A 26,994-nucleotide genomic window follows, 5' to 3' on the forward strand; every position below is an offset into this window, starting at 1 on the left:
TCTGGGTTACTTAGGGTGGGCGGCACCCACACCTTAATCCTGGTGCCCTTGATCCTAGCACTGTACAATCAGCGTCACACACTCTAGATCCAGCCACTTCTGAAAAGGCCCCACTTATGACCACATGAAGCTTTGGGGAGACATCTAGACACAACCCATAGCATAAAACAAAACAAAAAGAACAAAAGTAAGACAAAAAAATAACACATTAGAATCAGAACAGAGCACAGCAGAGACAATTTATCTGTGTTCTACAATGTCTGCAGCTTCAGCTGGGAAGACTCAAGTCTTGAGTGCCCTGATGGCTGAGAAACAGAATTATCAGGAGGTGGCACCATTCACTTGGTTGGCTCTTGATGCTGGCCATTGGTTAGGACCTCAGCTAGGTGGTCAGATGGGAAACATGCGCATGGTCAAGGCTCCTCCAGGTGTCTCTCGGTGGGTCAATCTGAGTTTTCTTACAGTATGGATGATGTGTTCAGAGAGACCTGTGTTGTGTTTTTATATCCAGTCTGTACCTCCAGGCAGTCACAAAGATCTTGCTCAGGTTCGAGGAAAGAGGATACGGACCCCATCAAACTGTAGTAGCCAGGCTTCGCCAGAGAAACAGAACCATAAACACATAAAGAGATAGGGGATTCGTTACGGGAATTAGCTTGTGTGATTATGGATGGTAAATAGGTATATGGTATAAGATCTGCAGGCTGGAGATCTAAGGCAGCCAAAAGTATAACCTTGAATCCAAAGACCATAGAACATTGGCTACGGCTGCTCCCAGGGGAGAGCCGTCCAGCGTCTCCTGAGAGCCACACCATGTTGGAACTTAGGGTGCTGGGAAACCAAGCAACCAGCTCACCTCTCTGGTAAGTGGCTGTGGTGTGGCAGGCTGCAGCCCCTTCAGGGGGAGAGCCACCTGCGTCTCCTGAGATCTGCGCCATGTTGGAACTTAGAACCCTGGGAAACCAAGCAAGCGGCTCACCTCCCTGGTAAGCAGCGGCAGTGTGGCAGACTGTGGCCCTTCCAGGGGGAGAGCCACCTGCGTCTCCTGAGATGTGCACCATGTTGGAACTTAGGATGTTGGTAAACCAAGCAACAGCTGGCCTCCCTGGTAAGCAATAGTGAGCCAAGCATCGCACTTCCCCTGCCCCTGTTAGCAAATGGGAACCAGAGATCTGAGCATCTCTTGGGAGGCTGACCATATGCACTATAGCAAATAAGGGGGATTTCCTTCTCTTTGAAGGCAAATATTTTTACTACTGTTTTGCTTTATTCTGATTAATGGTACTGCTCTATTCAATATTCTGTTTTGATAAGTTCTGTAATGTTTTGTATTTCATTTTATTTTCCTATATGTGATTGAAAGAACAACCACTGTGAAGATAACAAGATACACTGTCATACTTATTGCTGTTACCCCGGTAACCTGCGGTGAGGTTCTGTACCAATTTCACTACACGGCCTCAGTTGGCTTTGTTCTGTCTTGTTCTGTTGTATTTTACTACCTTAAAAAAAAAAAAAAAACATAGAACATGGTGGGACCTGGAGGAGGACAGCTGATGAGAGAATCTTCAGTGCAGACTAGATGGCCTCTGGTTTAAATCCTGAGGTCAGAAGCCTGAGAACATGGGATTATCATGTCCAATGGCAGGAGTAAACAGGTATCACAGAGAAGGAAGATCAAACTCATCTTGCCTCTGTCTTTTTGTTGTATCTGGACCCCCAACAATTGGATGGTACTCACTCACACTGGGTTAAAACAGATTTTTTCTTACTCAGGGCACCAGTTCAAATGCTAGTCCTTCCCAGAAACACCCTCACAGGCATACCCAGAAATAATGTTTACTGGTTGTCTGGGCATGCCTTACCCGAGTCAGGCTGATGTCTAAAATTAGCCACCACAAGCCTGCCCTCTGCCAACCTGACACATATATGTTCTCCTTAAACGATAACTCATCTTTAAATAGAATAATAACAAGTTCACACAGCTTGGCCTAACACAATACAACTGTTCTGAAAATAACCCAAAAAATGCAACAATCCCTTCTTCAGAAGGTGGTAAAACTCATGGGTAATGTTTTCCTCTCATCACTTACGTGCTATGATGTGGGCTGTGCTGTATCTCAGAGGCAGAGCATGTGTAAGTCCCTGGGCTACTCAGTACTGAAAAAAAAGATTAAGTGATATCATATAAAATTAAGAATACTTAGTACTGATTTAAACTAAAGTATCTTATGATACATGCTAAAGGAATGAGGGTGAAAAATGACATTACACACACATACACAAAATGTAGTACTAGAAATTCTATGATAATTACAGTCCAGGGCTGGGGATTTAGCTCAGCGGCATAAGCACCTGCCTTGCAAGCAGGCAGTCGTGAGTTCGATCCCCGGTACTGATAAAAATGAAAAAGACAAAAAAAAAAAAACAAAAAAAAAAACAAGAAAGCTATGACCTGCCAGAGACGCTGAAAAATAGTTTAATAGAATCTGGGAATTCTTTCATTTTCAAAGTTTTTACATCAAAAGAAAGAGAAGACTTGGTATATACACAAAATGAATGAAAGCAGGGCCTCTAAGAGGTTTTTACAACCAGGTTCATCACAGCATTATTCACGACAGGTAAGAGGTAGAGGCAACCCAAACATTCACTGGCACATGAATGCATAAATAAAATGTGGTAAACACATACAATGGGATACTATTCAGCCTTGAAAAGGAAGGACATTCTGACACATGTTACAAAATGGATGACTTTTAAGGACGTTGTGATCAGGAAAATAACGCAGTCACAGAAAGACAAATGTGCCATTTAACAACAGTTTGATCAAAGAGAGACCACTAGGAAAGTGGCCCCATAATATGACACCCAGTGAAGCTGTAGTCACTGTATTGAAGTATACTCTGTGATGTTTGAACAATGACAAAATTGCCCAACAACATATTTCCCAGAACACCTCCCTGTCTTTAGGTGACACATGACTGTCCAGAGTGGTTCTATTTGAGTTATCTAGAATAGTCAAATTCAAAGAAACAGAAAGAATGGTGTTAACCAGAGGCTGACAGAAGTGGACATGGGGAGTCATTTAATGGATTCAGGGTTTCAGTTTTGCAAGATGAAAAGAGTTCTCCAGATTCCTTGTACAGTAATGTGGATAAACTAAACACTACTCAACTGCACATTTACAAATAGCTAAAATATGAATTTCATATTATGTGTAGTTTGTAGAAAATTTTTAAAAAACAGAAGGAAACTTTCTAGGTATGCTAAAGAATGTCATGGCAGATATTGGATATTGTCATAGTTTAGAAGGAATGCAGATAGAAGCTTAAAAATGGTATTTTTCAGAGTCTCCTTAGCGAGGCCCCAAGGTGTGATTTGGATATCACCAACAGAAGCACTCAGACGAGGCTTTGACTTGGAACTGAGTCATCTGTGGCGTGAGATGGTGCAAACAGCATCGGCTTTACTGGCGCAGAGGAGGCAGAGGTGGCCTGGTCCACAGCCAGCTTATTAATTTGGCAGAGGACTTCTTGATTCTGCATCTTTAGGCATCAGTGATGGCTGCTTTCCTAATCTGGGTCAAGGCAGAGTGCTTATGGGGTCCAGAAACTGCTCCTGAATCCTCAGGCTTGGGCCCTTGCGTTTATGAAAAGGCTGGAGGCAGAATCAGTGAATTTTTATACAAGATGACTGAATTTATAGAGAATGAGAGATATTTTAAAAGGAAACTATTGAAAACAATAAAAGAGTACAGTCAGGTGGCCAGGCTTAAGCCAATTATACAAAAAGCAGTGCTTTTTCTCTAACCCACTAATGAGCAGATACAAGTATAATTTTACAATCTCATTTCAAAGGAGAACAAAAGTTGATGACAACCAAGAATAAATTTAGGAGAAATGCTCTAGATCTGTTCAGCACACAACCTCCCCGTCGCTTTCCTGTCCCTGGTTCAGCATCACAGTAGATCCACCGAACTAAATCAATGAACAATTAAAAATACTAAAACAAAATAGTTCCTGAGAATGACTTCCGCTGAAGTCCTAGTAACAAAACCAAAACCAAAAATCCAAACCCTTTTTGCTTTCCTTAGCTAAGTTAAAATTCAGTTCTTCTTTCGTCATTACTGTTTTCCATTCCCAAGTTTGCTTGGCTTAGTTTTAATTTCTGTGTTGAAGTGAAGAAAACAAAAACTCTGCCCTCCATAAATCAAGGCAATTTTTTCAGTTAAGAAAAAAAAATTCTGAAGCAATAATATTTTTCCCCAAGGAGAAAAGCCTTTAATGCCCTCCTCATGAAACTGCATTCCTGGTGCTCTCTTCAAAATCTCATACATACGAATAAATTTCAAAGACTTAGGGAAATGAGCTGTTGCACAAGGAATGATGTGATATTGTTTTCATATTTATTTTTTGCCTCTTTCTTTTTAAAAGAATTGTTGGTAGTTTATTGGGCAAAAATAAAGGGAGTGTCTCTTAGAAACCAAGAGCAGATATGCCTAAGTCATATTTATCAAACATAAATTCAATTTTTAAAAGACATAGTGGGTCCAGGGGTATAGCTCAGTGGTATGGTGCCTGCCCGGCAAGCCTGAGTGCTGAGTTTGATTCTCAGTACCAAAAGAATAACAAAAAACAGAAAAAACATAATCAAGCTGGATGCGTGTGAAGGCCTGTAATTTCAATGCTAGTGAGACTGAGGCAGGAAGACCATGAGTTTGATCACCTGGGACTACATAGTGCGACCATGACACAAACAAACAAACAACAAAGGCAAGCAAAACAAACAAAAAATATAACCAAAGTAGAACAAGCTATTTACTCTTTCCTTACAGATTCAGAGCCATACCAAGTTTTGCATATATTTTGGAAAGGTAATCAGTTTGGAAAGTTGTGTATTTTGTTATTAATGAATTTGAGCTATTTATATGGACACACCATTATTAAAAAGATCGGTTGATATCCTATAAAAACAATGCTAACTTACAAATGTATCAGTTGGGTCCTCTGGGAAGCAGATGCTGAGGTGGAGTTAAGAATGCAAAAGGCTTAAAAAAAAAAAAAAAGAATGCAGAAGCTGGTTGGGTTGTAGCTCAGGAGCACTTGCCAAATGTGTGCAAGGCTGTGGCTTCCATGCCCACTACTGCTTGACAGAGAGAGAAACAGAGAGAGAGAGACAGAGAGACATTTGGAAGACATTTAAGAAGACAAGTGCAATGCTTATACTATAAAAGCTGCAAGCCATTATTGAAAGAAATTAACACTTACATAAATGGAAGACAGCTTATGCTGCCTGCATTTATAGGACAGTATTTCATTTTTTTTTTTTAAATCAATACTGGGGCTTGAACTCACTACTGGACGCTTGCAAGGCAGGCGCTTATGTTGCTGAGCTAAGTCCCCAGCCCCAGTATTTCATAACGTTAAAAAGGAAAAGAAGAATTAGGATATATCACGTAAAGCTATGACTTTCCTACAATGAACGTTATCATTGTGTATATCTAAAATGTACCAATAAAAATAATTTTTAAAAATATATTATTAGGAAGGCAATACTTACAGAATTAATTGGCAGAATCAACACAATTTCTGTTAAAATTCTATCTGCTATTTTTGAAGAAATTAATCTGATCTTCAAATTCATAGGAAATTACCAGGGATTCAGAATAGCCAAAACATTCTTGAAAAAGAATAACAAAATTGGAAGAACTGCATTTCCTGATTTCAAAAATTATAAGCTACAATGATCAAGACAGTGTGGTCTGGTATAAGGATAAACAGACAGAGATTAATGAAATAAAATTGACAGTCCAGAAATAAACTTTGATTCTTATGGCCAATTAATACTTAATAGTGATGCAAAGACAAGTCAATGGGAAAAGAAAGAATAGTCTTTTCAACAAATGGTGCTGAGACCAGTATATTTCTATGTGCAAAAGGATCTACGTTTATTATACGCAAAATTTACTCAAATATATCATAATCTGACCATAAGAGCTGAAACTCTGAGACAGAAGTGTAGGAGTAAATCTTTATGACCTTACGTAAGGCCAAGCCTTCTTACACCCAACACCAAAGGCACAAGAGACCACAACAAAAAACACACAAATGTTATCAAAATTAAAAATTTTTGTTCTTCAGAGGACATTATCAAGGAAAAAAAAAAGCCAAGCAACAGAATGGGAGAAAGTGTCATAAATTAGTAGATATGCAACGTTTATCCAGAATGTATAAAAAGACAATTCAGTGAGAAAAAGAAAAAGAAACAAAGAACAGTTCGATTAAAGGATGGGCAAATGATCTTAACAGACAGTATTCCCAAGAAGATATGTAAATGACCAGTAAGCACATGAAAAGATACTCAACATCCATCAGAGAAATGCAAATTAAAATCACAATGGAATGTCACTTTTTACCTGCAAAGATGGCTTAATTTTAAAAAATGATAAACTGGTGATAGTGCTTACACCTGTAATACTAGCAGGAGGCTGAGCCAGGAAGATCAGATGCTGAAGCCAGCCTGGGCTACATAGTGAGTTCAAGACCAGCCTGAGCTATATAGTGTGACCCTGTCTCACAAAACCAGAACAATGCAACCACCTCTATGTATATACAATATACATATATATATGAGAGAGAGAGAGAGAGGAATGCTGTCTTAAGAAAATGTCAATATCATAAAAGAGAATAAAAGACTGAGAAGCTATTCCAGATTACAGGAGTCTAAGTGGCTGCAGGCCTCCCTGGGAAGGTGGAACCTCAGACACTAAAGTCACATTAGTTTGCAGATTGATTGCTGAATAGGAATATTGAATATCTCTTCAATATGGGAGTGGGGTGTATACCAGGTATGTACACCAGAAGGCAAGGCGCTGGGACACCTTGAAGATTGGACTCCACAAGAATACAATTGAATTCTATTCTCGCATCTAATTTAATTCTACTTGTTTTATGGTGAATCACATAGTGGGTATCTTTGCATTATGTCTTAAGAGTTATCTATGTCGGTGTACACAGATGGGGCTCATTCACTTTTGCCACTCAGTGTCCCACAGTCAGTGCATTTTACTGCTTATGCTGGTACAAAGAATACACTGAGGTCTTTCTTGGTTGAAGGGTTTCTCTGGATGGTGGATTGATACATACTTAGATACAGGGAGGTAGGTATATGTGCTAGTTTATATATGGCATGCCTTTTTAAGAAAAGGTAAATAGTCAGCATTTATTTTCCTATTGCAACTGGATTAGAATTTTAGTTGCTCCATTTCCTTGCTAAAGCTTAGTATTAACTTTTTTTTTGTCAACTCAGTAAGCAAACAATAATATATAACTGAGAACTTTAAAAATTATTATTTTGTTTTTGTCTTGTTCTGGTCTGGAAAAATCCTCCTGCCTCAGTTTATAGAGCATGGTAGTTAGGACTGCGGGTATGTGTCCCTGTACCAGGCTTTTTTGTGGTCTTAACTTGCATTTCCCTGACCACTGAGATGAACATCTAATCACTGTTTTCTCAGAGTAAACTACCTGTTCTGGTTATCCTTTTTTGGTTATATGCTTTGTGAGTCCTTGCACTTAGTTTATGTCTCATCTTTACACTTGCTTTATAGCATATTTTGACTTACAGAAGTTCTAAATTTTATTTTCCTCATAGTCTTAAAATTATGCTTTCTGCACTTAACCTCTCACCCCCTGAACTCGCCTCCCGTTCTGGAGATTGAGCCCAAGACCTTCACAGTGCTCTACACCCCTAACATTTTTATTTTGTTTCATTTTGGGACAGGATCTAAGTTGCTCAATTGCCCAGACTGGACTGGAATTTACACCCTCTGCCTCAGCCTCTCAGGGTGCTTGGATCTCAGGTATGTTCATCATGCCGTTTGCATCTAAAATTTTAATCCAATGGGATTGCTTTGTGTAGGAATGAGTGATGTAATTTCTTTTCTGTGCATATCTATTCTCCATGCATTTGTAAGGATTACAGTATCATAAATTAGGTTTCCATTATATCTGACCCTCGACTGACCCATTCGTTCATTGTTTTAATTACTCTAGCTAAACAATCAATACTGTATTTATATCTCCTAAATCAAATCCCCCCACCCTCGCCTTCATTTTTTAAAGGAAAATTAGCATTATCCTCTTCCTTTTAATTTTGGATTGAGTTTATCACATTTGTGACAAACTATGTTGGGAATTTGATTCAATTTGTATTAGATTTGAGTGCGATGGCTTTGTGAGGATTTTTTTTTTCAATTTGAATCAAGGCGAAGAAGCTTTTGCAAAACAAAACAAAACTGCAACAACAAACCAACAAAAACTGGACCCTGTAGGGGCCTGCAAAAGAAGCCCAAGGAATACTCTCGATTATCTTGATCCTTTGATCTTCTCTTCCAATTGTGTGTACCCTGCCACCCACCATTTTTGGAAAGGGAGGGGAGCGCAGAGGGAAGAAAGAACGGGATGGAGGGGTACGACAGAGGGAGAGGACTAGAGGAAAGAAGGGGGGTGTTTTTCTCAAAGTAGCTAAAGGTGAGTAAAGGATTGGCATTCCATGCTTTCTCAGCCGCTTTTACCTCAGTGTATTTTCTGATTACATACTGCAACATTTGCATAAACGGTGTTGAGGGTAAGTTTTGATAAGGAAGAGTGAGAAAAACAATGAAGGGTGGCTATGCGTCAGATGAGAGATGGTGTTAACCCTGCTCATGGTTGAATGTAGTTTTTGTGCCCGTCCGACCTGAAGTTCAAGGGCAGGCATCCGGCCTGGGGCAGAGACCATGGCGGTGAGCCTGGACGCGATGTGTGTCGTAGGGATCGTCCAGAGAGAGCGGGTTCCAGGCGTTCCACGCGTCGAGAAACCTGTGCAGCAAGCTGACGAGTGTAGGGTTTGTAGGGGTCAAGAGTACTGTAGTTCTGTGTGGCAGATTCAGCTCGAGAGGTAAGTAGTGGCTGCACTATTCAAAGCCACGAGTGTCAGGTAAAGGACTCTGCGCTGGTGCAAACTCTTGAACAGGAAAGTAAATAGCTATACCTGAAGTTTGCTTCAGCGAGGTGATCGTGGCTGCGGTGAGAACACTAGGACGGCGCTTCCACCTGCAGAGGGCACAGCTGGGCTGCAACCCTCTCCGCCCCTCCCCCGCAGCCCGTTCCCAATGCTCGGTACTCGGCTGCCCCGCCTGGACACGCCCCCTAGAGTTTCGGCTCCCCGCCTGGACACGCCCTCTAGCGCTCCGCTGGTGCGTCTGGACGTGCCCCCGTGCGTCACGTCCGGTCGGGCGTCAGGCTCTAAAGATTCCGGGGGTGGGGGTGGGGGTCGCCGGGAAGAACTTGTGCGCCTGCGCTGCCCCCCCCCCCACCGCCCCGACCCCGTACAGAATATAGGTGGAGGGGCTCGGGGACGTTTGCGTCTACTCCTGTACCGATTCTGGCGCGCTTGTGTTCCCCTTGTAGTGACCGCACGGGTGTATTGTTCTGCCCTGAAAGATACAAGCAAATAGTTCACAGGTGCCCAAGTGCTCCATGACCTTACCTGCGTCGATCCTGACACTCCTCTCACCATACTCCTAGTACTAACAAATACAGAATCTTCAGTGTAGTTTCTCTCCAACTGCTTGTTCTCTCTTTGCCCAAAATTTACAAACCAATGAAAAGCTGCCCCTGCCGCGATGCTTGAGCAACCCCGGCTGTAATCCGTGTTTTCAGGGCTTGTTCCTCTCTGCAGTTAAATCAGAAGTTCCCAGTGGAAGAGGACCTTAGAACTCAACAATCCCAATCACCTAATCCACCCTAATCACTCATTCAGAAGTGAGGAATGTAGTTTTCACTTGCACCCCCTCGAAGATGACTTGTAGTGCGGGAGCAGCTTTGATAACGTAGTCTTTTGAAAGTTTTCTCCATGTTCCTTTCACCCCTTCGAAAACATACCCATCTACTCTGTACAGGCTCTGTACAGTACTCTGTACTGTACTGTAAATTGTGGAGATACGCGGTGAACTTAGAAACGCAAGACTGTCCAGCTCTTGGCATTTGCATTCCATTGAAGGGAAACCAACAACTAAATTAGAGGATTCCTCTGTGCTAGCAAGTAAATACACAGGGCTGTGATAGAAACACGAAGGGAACTACTTAAACTGGTGAAAGGTTTCTTGCAGGTGGTTAAGTTAACAAGTAGCCAAGCAACAGCCAGTAGCTCCGTATTAAAAAAAAAAAAAAAGGGTGGGGGGGCTGGAGATTTAGCTCAGCGGCATAAGCGCCTGCCTTGCAAGCAGGCAGTTGTGAGTTCTATCCCTGGTACCGATAAAAACGAAAAAGACAAAAAAAAAAAAAAAAAAAAAAAAAAAAAAAAAAAGACCAAAGCCATTGAGGCAGGAAAGAGCTTTATGTTTTCTAGTTAACAGTGAGACCAGAGTGTGAGAAAACACTGAGATTGTAAGTAGGAGCCAGAAGTGAGGCCTTGTGAATTATGGTAAGAAGTTTGTGTTCTAGGAAAAATAAGAAGCCAAGGAATAGTTCAGTGCAGAGGGCTGGTCTCGGCTCATTTAGAACTACACAAACCATTTGTTTTCATTTAAAGATGACTGACATCTCTTCTGAGACCACTTTTCATTTTCTCCACTCCTCCCCAAGCTATGGTTCCGCTGCTGCTTCTTACCCAGAGGGTTTTTAGATGGATTTTAAAGACGTGATTTATTTTTTCTTTAAGACGTGATTTTTGAACATTTTGAAAGTGACAGGAGGTTGTTTTGTTTTTTAAAGTTGAGTTATGTAGTACATTTTTAAAGGAAAAAATCTGTTGGAGGTGGTAATCTGAGCACTCCAGAGTCTGGGGGGGGGGGTATGGCAGCGAGTTTGAGTTCAGCCTAGGCTATACAGCAAGACCCTATCTCAAAAAAGAAGAAAGGAAGGAAGGGAGAAAGAAAGAAAGAAAGAAAGAAATCTAAGGCATTTGTTACTTATAAGTCTTATAAAGATTAAGAACAACATCCTAGGGCCAGGGATTTAGCTCAGTAGCATAAGTGCCTGCCTGGCAAGTGCTAGGTCGTGAGTTCGATCCTTGGTACCAAAAACAAAAAACATCCTAAACATTTCTCATCTATGTGATACTGGTTATTATATTCCAAAATAGCAGAACATGATTTTAGCTTCAATTTAGATGAGTTTTCTATACTGCCTGCCTATCAGTGAAATGAAAATAATAGAGTTGCGATGAGAATTAAATGAGATGATCCTGAGAAAGTGTTGAATGATAAAGCTCGCAGTGTCATGTTGACACTTTTTAAAAGTGTCAACTTTAAAAAACAAAACAGTGTCACAGTTATAAACAAACACCCGCATTTCTGGGATGGAGTAACAATTTATAGATACAGCTCCTTTAGCATTCCATAAACACTAAGTGCCTGTTGTGAGCATAGCTCCTAGTAATGGAGTTTATTATCTAGCGGAAAGAGCCCTGAAAGATAGAAAAGACGATAGACTGCATGCACTAAGAGGGCACTGGGATCTAGCACACACAGGCGAAATTACTTAGGTTTAAACTGGAGATTTGAGGTCTGCAGGAGAGGTCTGTTTCCACTGGAGGTGACTGCTTCTTGGAGTTTACATTTAAAAGTGAAGCGGGTTTGAACAGGTTGAATCTGGATACATACAAAAGCAACACAACACGTACACATCGATAACATGGAACAACTGGAGACACTGCGATCACTTCTGCTATTGAGCAGCAGGGAAACCTATCCTTTGTACAGTCTGTTTACTACACATTGCATGCTCCGGGCAGCCCTTATCTTCATGGTGGGGAACAAAGTACACGCGTATGTACACAGTCACACACGCCTCTCCGAAACGAAGGGCCCAGAAGCTCCAGAGAGAGGCGGGGACCCTGGCGGCCGGACCACACAATGGGAGCGGCTCTCGGAGGCGCGCGGCCCCGCCCCCGCAGGCCGTCCCCAGGGCTCGCCTTCCCGGTCCTCTCGCCCCGCCCCTGAGCCCCGAGGAGCAGCCACTGGCGGCGCGGCCTCGCAGCCCTGCGCGCCGGCCCCGCCTCCTTCACGAGGAGCCGGAAAACCCGGAGCAAACCGGCGCAGCCCGGCGGCGCATGCTCAGAAGCGAGCAGGCTCAGTTCGCCTGTGGAAGCTCAGGCGCTGCACCGGCGGCGTCTCAGGCAGCCGGATCCCCGGCCGCGACCTCGGGCCGCGCCTCCCCCGCGGGACCCCGGCTCCCGCCGCACGCGCCCGGAGCCTCGCGTGCCCCGCGTGCCCGCTGGGCGAGCGTGTGCCGAGGCCAGGCGCCCTCCGCGTCTTCCCCCTCCGCTGCTCTCGGCGGCCAGGCCCGGCCGGAGCACAGCCCCGGCGGAGGGCGAGGGCGAGGGCGGGCGGCGGGGGGCGGCCGGGGCGGCGCCGGCGGGCGGGGGCCTGGCCCCGGTCGGGGTACGGGATGCCGCCGCCGCCGCCGGGCTGCGCTCGCTGTCCGCGGCCGGTGCTGGTGCCGGGCTCGGTGTCGGGTGGGTGGCCGGGCGCGGGCCTCGCCCCTCAGCCGCCTCTCCGCGGCTAGCGCCGCGCCCGAGGGCCGGGCCGTGTACGGCCCGCTGCCCCGCTCCGAGCTGCGAGCTCGCCCTCCCGCGGCTCCCGGCGCCGCCGCCGCCCCTCTGCCTGCCGAAGGCTTCCCGGGGCACCATGCAGGCGCAGCAGCTGCCCTACGAGTTTTTCAGCGAGGAGAACGCACCCAAGTGGCGGGGGCTGCTGGTGCCAGCGCTGAAGAAGGTGAGAGAGCGCGGAGACCCGCTTCCCGCTGCAGCCCCCGCGGGCGCCGCCGCTTTCTCCTGGGTCGGGTCCGCTCGCCGGACCGGCGCGCACGCCTAGGGGCCCCGCGCTCGGCCGCCCTAGGTGTTGACATTCACTCCGGGGGGTGGGAAGGCTGCGGGAAACCGGGGAGAGCTTGTCCGAACGATCCAGCCGCTGGAAGGTCAATCACCTGCCCCCTGATTCCGAGACCACAGTTGGAGGAACCTCGGTTTAATGTGGAGGTCAAAGCAGGCCACTTTTCAGCTTTCTCGGCCTCACGGCAGAGCTGCTGTCAGCCTCCGGTTTTAGGTGTCCAGTAGGCTCGTTTTACTGGATCAGGAATGCTCTGGCACAGTACTGCTCTAAGTAATTTCGAGCTTGCCTGCCAGCAGGAACCTGGCCTGCTTTGCATTGCTTTACTTTGCTCGCCCTGAGTAATAACTGCACACACACACACCCCTACCCCTCGTTACTGGTACACATGCCACTATTTTCAGCTTTGGAGGGAAGGAATTTGGAAATCTTGGTTACTGTCACGTAGTGTAGGCTTTGTAACATTTGTGTTTTTAAGTTTGCCACATTGTTTTTATATGGGGAATGTTGCTACATTTTAAAAGCTTCCAAAGCAACAGTGTGTCTTAATAAACACTGTATTAAAGCTTCTGGTACTGGTGTGTTTGAGTTTAAAAATGATTATTTTTTATGTAGAGAGTGCATTACTCTCAATAGCGTTTCTAGATCCTGATTTCTTACTGAGAAACTTTTTGCTAGCTGGTTAAAATATAATTTTGCTTCTGAGAATTAAGATTATACTGTACCTTTGCTAAATATTTATACAGTACTTTATCAAAATGTCTTAAAAGGCGCCTGATATTTCTCAAAGGCCAGCAACTTTTACTTTCCCTTTTGAATTTTTCTTCCCTCCTCCCTGTTGGTGTTTTATAATGGAAACTATTTGGTTCATTACCATAATTTGTTGTTACATTTCATATTTGTTAGGCCCTACACACACACACACACAGTGTGTCGCTGGTTGCAAACATTTCTTTGATATCTTTAAAGAAGATCAAAGAAATGTCAGCTATCATGTTTTATTAATTAGAAATTCCAGGGGCTGGGGATTTAGCTCAGTGGCATAAGCGCCTGCCTTGCAAGCAGGCAGTCGTGAGTTCGATCCCTGGTACTGATAAAAACGAAAACGAAAAAGAAATTCCACCAGGCCTCATGCCATGTGTTTTACTTTTGCTTTTTACCTGAAAGCTTGACTTCTTAGGTTGTAATGAAGGGGAGTAGTATGTCTCAGGGATGTTGCAAGTTGTACTAACGGGATAATGAGAGGCAGAAATTTGCTTTAAAATGTACAAACAAACAAAAGCCTCATAAAAATACTGCAAGTTTGGGCCCATAGTGCTTAGAAGCAATCAGTCCCTATCCTTAGGGAGCCACCAAGATACCCACTGAGCATCCTGTGAAGTAGTGGGAAAAGCGTTGTAAGAGTTAGCAGGCTTGCTCTAATTGCCATATGGATGTCCCTTGCAGAAATCTGTCAGACACATTTATTTGGCTGTCACAATGTTTTGCTTTTAAATGTAGTTAATTATCTATTTAAAAATGGGAAATAATTACATAAAATTTGGATTTTCAGCTTTTCTTAAAGAGAAGGAAAATCTCCACTTAGAACTGACATTCAAGCAAGGCAGTCAACTACCAGAATTGAGTCGGTGGCTGTGGTCTTTAGACAGGGACTGTATCACCAGCTGAGCATGGTCCCACTAGAGTTTTGTTGCTCATTTCTATAGCCCAGGATTTGACTTTAACCAGAAGTGATGGGAGGAGTCTACCTAATCATTGGATATCCACCAACAATGATTCTAAGACGAGGTTGAAAGTATATTGTGTATCTGAATTTGGTAGCTCACAACCTGCATTTTCCTCTGTCTGCTGGGCATTTCACGTGGATGTCTCCATATCTTGAATGTGTTCTTTAGATTTATTATTAGACTACTTGTAGAGGTGCCGAGCTATGTTCTCTTACCTGCGGCTCTTTGGACTTGCTGTTCCTTTTACCTGAACTGCACTTCTTTGCTGGCCTAATGCTGCTTACTCTTTGGGACTTACTTAACTTCAGAGCCTTTGTCAGTTTCTGAGGGCTAAGTTTTAGCACCTTATCCTACCTCTTAGCAGTGATAAAGGGGCTTTTAATACATTTTTATTAATGCTTATTCATAATGCAATTGGGCTTCAGTGTGGCGTTTTCATACATGCATGTAAATATATTTTGATCATATCTATGCCCATGCTCCTTACACCCTCTCTCCCTCAGTCCCTTTATCTGGTATTAGTCTCTCTTCTACTTTCATAAAATCTGCTTTAGATTCTACATATGAAGGAAAACGTATGGTACTTGTTGTGAAATGACCTATTTCGCTTAACATGATGGTGTCCGGTTCCATCCTTTTCCTGCAGATGACGTAACTTCACTCTTCTTTATGTCTGAGTAATACTCCAATTTATAAAAATACTACTGCATTTTCTTTATACATTTATCTGTTGATGGGCGCCTAGGCTTGACCCATATGTTGGCTCTTATGAATTGTGCTGCAATAAACATGGGTAGGCAGGTGTCCCTGTAGTATTTCTTGGCAGTAAATGCTAAGTTCTTATTTAAACTTGTCTGTTTCCTGCCTCTCCTCCAACTATATTGAGTGCTTTTGAGAACAGGAATAGTCTCTCTCACTGTATTCCCACTGCACACAGTGCCTGACATCTGTTAGGCACCCATTTTTAATACATGGGTAAGGGAATACCTGAATTAAAACTATCTCCTTTCTTCCCTCCACCTACCAGTTTTTAAGTTTCTTTTTGACGGATAGCTTAGTATTTTGCCCGTCTCTGACCCCTGTGTGCCGTCTACCCTGTGTATTCGTGGCCCTTTCGAGTGTTTTTCCCCTCTATTTTCTTCTCTTACTGATGTAATTGAGTTCCCTTTCCCACAGAGTGCAGTAACTTCCTCCCTGTGTGCCTGTATCTGTTTCCCAAATTTCTGAAGTTCTGGTACACTTGCCATTCTCTGTCTTTTGAGGTTAACAGAAGATACTGTGTCCAGTTGTTAGGATGAAATTGATGGTGATTGATGATCTGACTCGATGCCCATCTTCTGACTGCATTCCACGCCACACTCCAGCCTGCTCTGTAGACGGCTCCTAGGCAGGACTGCTGCTTTCTGGGATATACTCAGAATGACCTATTGCAGCTCTCTCACCACATCTGACAGTGTAAGCTTTATTTTATCCCAGCAGTTTTCCATGTCTGCCTCAGACTAAATACTGTCTTTGGCACTAAGAATGATAAATGAGATAATTAGGAAAAAAAAAAAAACTAAGAACATGATGGGAAGTGTCAGTGTGAGTCTGGGGAGATAAGTACAAATAGACAACTTGTCTTGTATGTTAAGCTGAGGAGCTTGAATTTTTATCTTGGAGAGAAGGCACTGAGGAGTTTTAAATGGGAAAGTGACACTAGACTTGAAGTTAGAAAATTCACTTTGGCCGTAGAATGGAAAATGAGTTTGAGAGACCTGAAGTAAGGAGAAAAGTTAGAAAACTCACTTAATAGTCCAGCTAAGAGATGATATGCATTTGAACTATGAGTACATTTAAACTATGATGGAAATATTGAGATGGATTGTATTTGAGAGATGTTTAAAAGGCAGAATAGACAGGACCTCACTAACTGACTGGAAAAATGTCTCTTTTTTGAGGGGGAAGGAGCTCACTGTGTGTCCAGGAAGGTCCAAGAAGCCTTGAACTCACTGTGCAGCTCAGGGAAGCCTTGAATCCACAGTGATTCTCCTGCCTCAGCCTTCTAAATTCTAGGATTACAGGTGTGCACCACCATGCCTGAATATCAGTTGTATTTCAGTAGAGATATTAAAAAAGTAGGTGGGACCACGCCCCGAGATGAGTAGAGTAGAGCTGAAATGGAGGGCAGCGGGAAATTGTGTGTAGGGAGAGAGCAGAGGGAAAGAGGCAGTCAGAAGGGATGGACAGGGAGCGGGGCGGGGGTAGATGAGACTCTAGTGTCTGACCAGCTGGGAGGGACGAGCTCAGGACAGGACTTCACCATGTCAGGCTGTAGAAAAGGCAGAGTCCCTGAAAAGTGTTAGATTTGACAGTGAGAGTCATTAGTCACTTAAGGGACCACTCATGTTTCAGTGTGAGGGTGGGGGATGGATGAACATGAAAAGATAAGGATAGCAGGAACAAATGACTTTTCTTTTCTAGGTTATTTTTTTTTTTTTTTTTTTCTAAAGAAGCTTGGAAATGAAAGGGGGAAAAAAAGATAACTGCAGAGGTGAGACGTTCAGGTTGATCTTGAACTCACTGTCCAGCCTGGGTTGGCCTCAAATTTGTGGTGACCCTCCTGCCTCAGCCTCCCGAGTGCCAGGATGCAGGCATGTTCAGCCCATTCACGTTCTTTGACAAACAGAAATTTTAATATTGATGAAATAAAACTTAGCCATTTTGTTCTCTTTTAAGATTATTGCTTTCTATCTGGTAAGCCCTCACCCCTTTTTTGAGACAGTCTCACTAAATTGCTCATGCTAGTCTTGAACTAAAATTCTGCTGTCAGCCTCCTGAGTAGTGGGCATTATAGGAAAGCCCTGTTAAGAACCCTTTGTCTGCTACCAAATCATGAAAGCTTTCTCCTAGTGCTTTCTTCAAAAGCTTTATTATTTTAGCTTTTATATAACCTATGAACTATTTCAAATTAATTGTATATGATGTAAAAGTAGGAATTGAGATTCTTCCCCCCCCCTATCCTGGTATCTTGTTATTTCAGAATTATTTGTTGAAAAGACCTTCCTTTTCCTATGAAATTGTGTTAATATTTTTATGAAAATTAAATTATTTCACATGCATGCATGTAAATAACTTTATGTCATGTCTATATATAACAGCTTATTTCTAGACTTTCCATTCTATTTACCTCTTCGTTCATTGCCATTATCCCTTTTATTCCTGAGGTAACACACCGCCGGACAGCTCCTGCTGTGTGCCACTATTCCAAGCACTATTGTTTACAAACTTCTCTCTGTTCCACCCATGGAGTTTCTGGTTTTGGTTTTATTTAGTTTCTGTTTTATTGATTTTACTGAAGATTGAATTCAGGGCCTTTTTGATGCCACACAAGTGCTCTACCACTAACCTACTATTCCCAGCCCTTTTTTTATTTTTTAAATTTTGTTTCGAGACAGGGTCTTCCAGGTTTCTCAGGCTGGCCTTGACCTGCAAGCTCATCAAATGGTGGGGATTACAGCCATGTACTAGTAGACCTGGTCCCACTGACTTTTCCAAATGGTAACATCCCCATTCTACAGATGAGGAAGTGGATTTTCAGAGGGCAAATTGCCTAATGTCTAATAACTAATAAGGAGTAGAATCAGGATTTGAGCCTAACTGTTGCTTCTAAGACAATTCTACCATACTGCATTGCCTCTTCAGAGCAGGTAGTACAGTGCCTGCACAGTGGTTTTCTAGTTGTCCCATATTTTAGATTCTAGGATGTTCCTCAGAAGAGAAAGAGCTGAGCAAAGATAGCTCCCTACTTTTAGGTGGGTTCTGCGTAGGATTTCATTAAAAAGGAGGGAGGGTTACTGTGCTACATTCAGAAAAGATGTTTTGGGAAGTGCTGGGGGTTGAACCATGCCCTTACACATGCTAAGCATTCCACATTACCACTGAACTACATCCCCTACCCCATAAAGAAGAATTTTAAAGGAGCCCATTAATGGAAAAATAGCACACACCATAAAGAAACAGGGGTGAGGGATGATGATCTTGGGATGGCAATGGGAAGCTAGGAGACTACATTTTTAATTACATTTTTCATTGCTGGGACAAAATACAGAGTAGCATGTAGCAGAAAAGCCTCCCTTTCCCTTTTATCCCATCCTGGCTATATATCTTTCGGGTAGTACCACCCGCATCCAGGGTGGGGCCTCCTGTGCACCCAGAACTATCATAAATCAGTTAGTGGACTAACCTAGTACCTCACGCCCTGAATTCACATTCACGCTCTAGATCCAGCGACTTCCGCAAAGCTCCCCCTGTGAGCCTGTGAGGCTTTGGACCATCTGCCCATTGCACTCTCTGTGCATGCTCATATTTGGTTGTTATGGGAGTGATATTTTATATGGAAGAGAGAGTTAACCAGTGATTAGGAAGAAGTGTTTGTGCTGGCTTGGAGGACAAGAGGAATCCAATGTTTTGGGAGTCTGGAGCTCAGTTCTGAAGTGTAGAGTTAGATCAGGGGCAGTGAACCTGTACCGTGCATGCCACAAACAGTGTTTATCACTGAAAACGCTAAGAGTTCCACCACATTTGGTCTAGAGCCTATGAACCAAATTACTTCATTTTATCTATGAGCTTTGGAGAGACACAGAGGTTTTAAGTGGGATACTGACAATTAGATATAAATTTCCAAGCATCACTATCTGCCCTATAGAGCATGGATTAAATGAGAACTGAACTGTAGCCAATTAGATTTTTGCAATGCTGTGTCAAAAGGATAATGGCTTTGTTTAGGACCTTAGCTGTGGAGATGGAGAAAAATGGACAAATTCTAGAGAGACTTAAGAGGTAGGGCAGGGAAGTGAGAAAGCAGGGCAGGGAAGTGAGAGAACAGTGAAAGAGGAATCCCCAAGTTCTGGACTTAGGAGTCTAACTGGTGATGGTGATGAAATAGAGGATACTGGGGAGGAGCACATTTGGGGAGAAACCATCAATGCTCTTGGAATGAGAATCTAAGAGAAAACTATGGTAGGAAGGATGGGCACTGTGAGTAACCAGCAAACATGGCCTCTTGGTTGGACCATCCTTGGTAAATTCAGCCAAGTACAGACTGAAAGCAAAGAAGATTGATGCTATCTATCTGTCTGTCTGTCTATCTATCTCACCTCTTCTGTAAAGCTTTTCTACTTTAATTATATTGCCTAAGTGTGGAGAATCTCTTTATATCCTTAGTACTTTATACTTGAGTTTATACTTAAGTACTTTATACATCAGTTCCATGACAATCTGGGTTTTTTGAGGCAGGGCCTCACTGTGTTAATTCAGGCTGGCCTGGAACTCACTGTGTAGCCCAGGCTGGTTTTGAACTCACTGTGATATCCTCCTACCTCAGCCTACCAAAGGCTGAGATTGTAGGTATGTGCCATCACTGCTGGCACCAGTCTGGTTTTTAAGGATTGTTGGAATTTGTGTGTTCTTTCCTCTTGAAGATTGAGATTCCTAAAGGCAAGAATAGGGTTCTATCCACCTTTGCATTTCCTGTGATACTTGTCCTAGTTCTCATTTATAACCATTGCTCAGAATATATTTATTGAATTGCATGTGGTTCTGACTCCCCTCAAAACTACACTACTAATGAGTTAGTAGGTCTTAGTTGAGATTACCCAACTAAGGCATCAGAATTGTCATGTTCACTACATTCTGTGTTAACAAATAGGGAGCCAAAGTACTTTAGAAACAGGTCATTCAAATGGATTATATATATATATATATATATATATATATATATGATTATTAATTTTTTTTTGGTGCTGGGGATTGAACTCATGACCTTGCACTTGCCAGGCAGGTGCTTATGCCAGTGAGCTAAATCCCTAACCCCTAGATTTTATTTTTAAACATGTGATGCTTCAAGGGAAGCTTTTCTCTTTGCATCAGTCTAGGACCTTTTAAGAAGAAGATGCCAACATGGTATTAATCCTGGAGGAAATTTATTAAGTAAAATGCTCAGAGGGGAAAAAAAGGAAGGAGATGGGAATCGCCAGACTGTGATGCAACTCTGATTCCAAGTAAAGGAGAGGTGTAAAGAAGGAAGGAATTACATTGCAGTCTACAGTAAGGAAAGTTTGCCACGGGCTCAGGAAGCCTCTGAGTGAAAGTTGCCTATCACAGAATTCTGCGTCTCTCAGGAGTCAGTCTGTGTTGGTATGCCTGCCATCCCTGTTGTCACTGACGGGGAGGAGCCTGTTAGAAGCATGGCCACTGCACAAACACAGCGATGGATTTCAGAGTGCAGCAGCTGCCTGTAGTCAGAGCTGAGATGCTCATTCTCATGGTCAGCCAGGGTCATCTCTGGTTGTGAATTGCCTGGTGTGGCATAATCTAATTGCAGTATTTCCCACTTGAAGTGAGCAATTTGCTCCCCCAACTCTCTTATATTAAAAATGTACATATATATATACATATATATAATATGTATAATATATATATGTGTGTGTGTATTTGTCAGGGTAAATTCTTAAAAATCAAAAACTTAATTTGCATTAAAATTAATGGTACACAATTTGCTGCAGGAGCTATTCAAATGAACTCTGTATTTTATATTCAGTGTTTGTGTAATAAATGTGTTATGCACAAAACCACAAACAGAACAGTGAGTAAAACAAAAGAAAACAATTCGATGACTCCCAGGTTATAGCCTAGTGAACCGGTCTGGGCGGGCAGCTCAGTAGTAACTTCCAGCCATGAAGACACCTCCCAAGGGTGGCTTTGCTTTCCAGTCTGGGCCACCTCAGATGCAAACACAAATCTGTAAATGAAATTCCTTATAAAGTCAGATTCTGGTAACCTCCCACCTGAGTTAGAGATGGTGATTTACATGGAAGAAAAGAAGTAAAGTTTTGCTTTTGTGGATCCTGAATTATTCAGATGTTATTTTAAAAATAGATATTTAAAAATTGTAACAATTAGATGACTTTTTAAAGCCTCTTTAATGCTACTGTCATAATTTTTACTGGTTTTATTTTATTCACAAAGTCATTGGAGCATTTATTGTAGGGCAAGCATTACTGATATAAAATTAACAAGTAACCAGGTGTGGAGGTACATAATTCCAGCAATTGAGGGGCAGGGGCAGGAGGATTGTGAGTGTCAGATCAGCACGGCCACGTAGCAGTACCCCATCTTAAACTAACTTGGACTACGTAGCAATACCCTATCTTAAATTAACTGAATAAAAAAAATTTTTTTAAACTATTGCTTTTATGGACGTTGTATCTGGTAATTAAAAAGATGTGCAGTCCCTATGTTTTAAAGCAGCTTAATTGCACAAGGGAAGGTAGCTTCGTTCAGGGTTAAAAAGAAAAAGAATAAAAAATAAAAGTTGAGATTAAAAATGGTTTTAATTAACAGGTGATTTGTAACTTAAGTTAACTTAAATTTTGGTTATTCTTTGATGTTTGTACATAGGACTCAATAATTTGTAATGGACTATAGTTGCTGATAATTATATTTATAGCTGTTTTGTTTAAATACTTTGGTGACATTCTGATTTCTGTGCATAGATTTAATAACTGAATTTCATTGTGGTTTTATATAACATTAAATTTTCCACTTAGCCACTTTAAGTACACGATTTGGTGCTATCTCATTTACAATTATATGATACAGCCACTACTACTAGCTGTTCCTAAAACCTTTTTCATCACTCAAAACAGAAACTGTGCACATTAAGCAACAGTTCTTCACTTCCCCCTCTCCCAGACCCTAGTATCAGTTTGCCTATTTTAGATATTTCATGTAAATAGAATTGTAAAACATTTGCTCGTTTGCATGACTTCTTTCACTTAACATAATGTTTTTAAGATTAGTCCATGTTGCAGCATGTTCCAGAATTTTATTCTTTTTAAAATCTGAATAATGTTCTGTGAGGTGTGTTTACCACATTTTATCAGTTTATCTGTTGGTTGGCATATGGGCACATCCCACCACTTAGGTGGCTCTAAAGGATTGAACTCAGGGCTTTTGTGCAGAGCTACAACCCAGCCCAGTGTTTATTTATTTTTGAGACAGGGGTCAGGTAAATTGCCAGCTTGCCCAGATTGGACTCGAACTCATGATCTTCTTGCTTTAGCCTCCCAGAGTTCTGGGATTATAGGTGTGCACTATTTCCAGCTACATTTTATCTTTGATTAATACAAATAATGCTGTAGTGAATACAGACATAAAGTATTGGTTTGGGTCCTGGTTTTCAGGAATTTTGGGTAAGTACTTTAGATTAGAATTGCGGGGTCATTTAGGAATTATGATGACTAGCTTTTTGAGGAACTGCATATGTTTTCCATAGAAACATTACTATTTTTTATTCCTATCTGCCATTTTCCCATATCTTTCCCAATATTTTCTTTTTCTTTTTTTAAAAAAACTTTCTCCTACTTGGTGTGAAATGGTATCTCATCATGCTTTTGCTTTGTATTTTCATAGTAACTAATGATATCTAAACCTGTTTTATCCTTTTATGCAGTCATTGATAATTTGTATGTCTTCTTCACAGAAATGTCTATTCAAATGCATTGCTCAGTACTTGCTTGGTTACTTACAGTTTTTAAAAAAGGAGAACCATATGTCTTTTTTGTGGTAGTGGTACTGGGAACTGAACCCGGCGAGTGCTGAGCTACATCCTGGGCTTTGTTTTCTCTTTTTGTGGTACTGGGTGTTGCAGTGCCTTTTCACTTGAGCTACATCCCACACCCCACACCCTCTTTTTTTTAAATTTTGAAACAGGGTTAAAAGTTGCCCAGATTGGGCTTGAATTTGTGATCTTCCTGTCTATATCTCCCAGTGTGCTGGGTTTAAGGTGTGCTCCACTATGCCTTGCTTCCCAGTTCTTTTTTTAAAATTTTGAGACAAAGTTTTGCTGTGTTGCCCAGGCTTGTTTTGAGCTGTGCCCCTCCTTCTTCAGCCTCCCTTAGTAGCTGGTGTTATAGGTGAGTGCTGCCTATCCCAGCTATCCTTATATATTCTTAGTTTGAGACCCTTAGCTAGGTGTCATGGTGGACGCCTATAATCCCAGCACTTGGGAGGTTATGGAAGGAGGATTGCCATGAGTTTGAGGCCAGTTTGGGCTACGTAGTGAGTTTGAGACCAGCCTGGACTACAAAGTGAGACTGTGTCTGAAAAAAAAAAAAAAGACCCTTAATAAACATAAGATTTTTTCTCAGACTTAATCAAAAGATTGACTTTTTAGTTTCTTGATAATGTCATGTGGTAAACAACGTTTTTCTTGTTGCTTTCCATGTTGCCTAGGCTGGTGTCAAGTTCCTAGACTCGGGCGATCCTTTTGCCTCCGCCATTTGAGTAGCTGAGACCACTGGTCCATGTCATTGCACCCAGCTCAAGTTTTTAATTTGATGGATCCAATTTATCAATATTTTCTTTCACTGCTTGGTTTTTGATGTCACAGGTAAACTCTACTGCCAATCTAAGACCATGCTGATTTACTCTATATTTTCTTCTAAGAAGTTGTTTATGGCTTTAGCTCTTACATTTACGTCTTTAATACATTTTGAGTTCATTTTTGTGTTTGGTGTGAGTTAGCGAACCCAATGTCATTCTTCTGAATGTGGACATCCAGTTATCCCAGCACCATTTGTTGAAAAGCCCATTCTTTCTCCACTGAACAGAGTTGGTGCCTTTGTCAGAGATCAGTTGGCTGTAGATGTATGATTTGATTTCTGGACTCTCATTTCCATTTTATTTGTCTGAATTTTGTTATGCCAACCACACTGTCTCCCTGGAGCGTTATAGTCAGTCTTGAAATTAGAAAGGCTGAGTGGTCTAACTTTCACTTCTTGACTGTTCTGGCCCTTGCAGTGCCTTTTTCAATTCCATATGATTTGAGGACTGGTATTTCCATTTATGCAAAAAAAGGCATTGGAATTTTCTCAGAGATTGTGTTAATCTATTGATTGCTGTGGGTAAATTGTGACATCTTAACAATATTAAGTCCTCCTATCCATGAGTACAGGATGGCTTTCCATTAATTTATGTCATCTTTTTGTTTGTTTTGCCTTCATTCTATTAAGTGGTATATTACTTTCTTCTTTAATGTTGGTTGAGCTATCTTTGCATTCCTAGGATAAAACCTACTTAGTCTAAATATATAGTCCTTTAAATATGCTGTTGGATTCTGTTTGCTGTTTGTTCAGTATTTTTATTTTATTTATTTATTTATTTACTTTGGTTCAGCATTTTTTTCAAGTATGTGGACATTGCTCTGTAATTTTTTTGTGTTATCTTTATCTGGTTTTTAGCATTAGGGTAATTCTGGCCTCACTGAATTGAGTTTGGGAAGCATTTTTTCCTCTTCTGTTTATTAGAGTTTTGACAGGAGTACTGTTAATTCTTTAAATGTTTAGTAGATTTCAACAGTGAAGCCATCTGGTCCTGGACTTTTCTTTCTAGGGAGGTTTTTTTTTTTAAATTTGTAATTCAACCTTATTGTTATGGATCTGTGGAGATCTTTAATTTTTTTTCTTTTGCAGTGTTGAGGAATATACAGGGCCTCCCACACGTTAGACTATAATTTCTTCTTAAGTCTGTTTAAGTAATCTGTGTTTCTAGGAATTTATCAATTTACTTAGGTCAGTGATGGTGAATTTTTTAGAATGCCTGGTGTGGCACACATGTAACTCTTTAGGCTATATAGTAGTTGCCTATAGTCTGTTTTTATTTAGTGAGGTTAGTAGCTATATCACCACTTTATTCTGATTTTATTCATCCATTTGTTCCTCTTTGTTTCTTAGACATTTTATCTAAAGGTTTGTTAGTTTTGTTGTTTTTCTTCAAGGAGTCAACCTTTAGTTTCATTGATTTGGCTTTAATTTTATTTATTTTTGCTACAATTTTTATTATTCACTTCTAACTTTGGATTTAGTTTTCTCATCTTTTTGTATCACTCGATGGTGTAAAGTGGGCTGTTACAGTTTTTTTTCCCCTCAGTATCAGGTATCAAACCATCACTGAACCAGCCCTATTTTTTTATTTGGAGACAAGATCTTGAAAAGTTAGGCTGGAAGGACTTGAATTTGTGAACCTCTTGTCTCAGTGGTGGGATTACAGGCATGTGCCACCTTGGAGATCATTTTCTTTTTAAATGCAGACATTTATAGCTATACATTTCCATCCGAGCGCTACTTTTGCTGTCTTCTATTTTTTTTTTTTTTTTTTTGTCTTTTTCCTTTTTATCGGTACCAGGGATCGAATTCACCACTGCCTGCTTTCAAGGCAGGCGCTTATGCCGCTGAGCTAAATCCCCAGCCCCTTTTGCTGTCTTCTAAAAGTTTTGGTATGTTGTGTTTTCTCTAAATATTGATCTCTAAATAGTCACACGCTTTCTTTGTGATTTCTTTCATTGTATGTTTGAGTGTGTTGCATAATTTCTACATATTTATAGATTTTTCTTCATTTTCTTGACTTCACATTTCATTATTGTCACGCAGTCTTAAATTTTGTTTTTGTTTTTTGAGAGAGGGTCTCATTTATGTAGTTCAGGCTGATCTTAATCACTCAATAGCTTCAGCTAGCCTTGAACTTGTAACAATCCTGCTTCAGTCTTGTGAGTGCTGGAATTACAGGTGTGTGCCACCAAACCCAGGGAATTTATTATTGATTTTATTTTGTATTACGGTATATCATGGAAAATGTCTGATGTGCATGAGAAGTACGGATGTTTTATGCTATTGCGTGGAGTGTTCTATATATGCTTATTAAGTCTAGTCGATCAGTAATATCAAAATCTTATATTTCCCTGTTGATCTTCTGTTTCGGTGTTTACCCATTATTGCAGTTAATATATTAAAACCTCTAGGTATTGGAGAATTTTTTCTCACTTTCTGGTCAACATTTTTATGTATTTTGAGATTGTATGTGCGTATGTCTTATGTGCATATGGTTATGTCTCTTGAAGATTCTTTTAAGAACGTGTAATGTTATTTCTTGTAAAAAAAATTTAACTAAAAGCCTGTTTTGTCTGAACTTAACAGAGCCACTCTGGCTCTTCTGGTTATTGTTTGCATGGAATATCCTTTTCAACCCTTTGCTTTAAAAGTTTATTTTGTATCTTTAGATAAAAAGTGAATATTTTATGGATAGCATATAGTTGGAGTGTGTATTTTAATTCATTTTGCTAATCTCTGCCTTTAGTTTGATCTAATTAATCTTAAAGTAATGACTGAGAAGGAAAAAGTAATGGTATTGTTTTCTGAGTGCTTTGTAAATTTTTTTGTTCTTCTCCAGTCTATACTGCCTCCTTTTCCTTTAAATTGATTTATGAATTCCAATCTCATTTCCTTTTATGCAAATTTTTGAAATCTTTTCCTCATGGCTATATTTAATATTCTAAGCTAAAAATAATCTAGTTTGAAT

The 26,994-nt window shown here is 41.3% G+C and overlaps 1 protein-coding gene and 1 long non-coding RNA gene across 3 annotated transcripts in view; one reads left to right on the forward strand and one right to left on the reverse strand.

Annotated features, from left to right (window-relative positions):
• Positions 1 to 214: 214 nt before the first annotated feature.
• On the reverse strand, positions 215 to 9,866 carry LOC134471278 (uncharacterized). Its single transcript, XR_010040579.1, has 2 exons — positions 9,419 to 9,866; positions 215 to 9,092 (listed from the first exon to the last, which is right to left on the reverse strand). It is a non-coding gene; the product is annotated as an uncharacterized LOC134471278 (long non-coding RNA).
• Positions 9,867 to 12,522: 2,656 nt separating this feature from the next.
• The window catches only part of Sos1 (SOS Ras/Rac guanine nucleotide exchange factor 1), a 109,288-nt gene continuing 94,816 nt past the window's right edge, over positions 12,523 to 26,994 (forward strand). For both annotated transcript variants that reach the window (XM_063229521.1, XM_063229523.1), the window contains exon 1: positions 12,523 to 12,757. In XM_063229521.1, the coding sequence (XP_063085591.1) occupies positions 12,671 to 12,757 (87 nt within the window). In that variant the 5' untranslated portion in view covers positions 12,523 to 12,670. The remainder of the gene's footprint in view (positions 12,758 to 26,994) is intronic.

The sequence above is a fragment of the Cavia porcellus genome, unplaced genomic scaffold (assembly GCF_034190915.1).
Source record: "Cavia porcellus strain 051 isolate PalLab524CR breed Dunkin Hartley unplaced genomic scaffold, mCavPor4.1 scaffold_1, whole genome shotgun sequence".
Classification (NCBI taxonomy): Eukaryota; Metazoa; Chordata; class Mammalia; order Rodentia; family Caviidae; genus Cavia; species Cavia porcellus.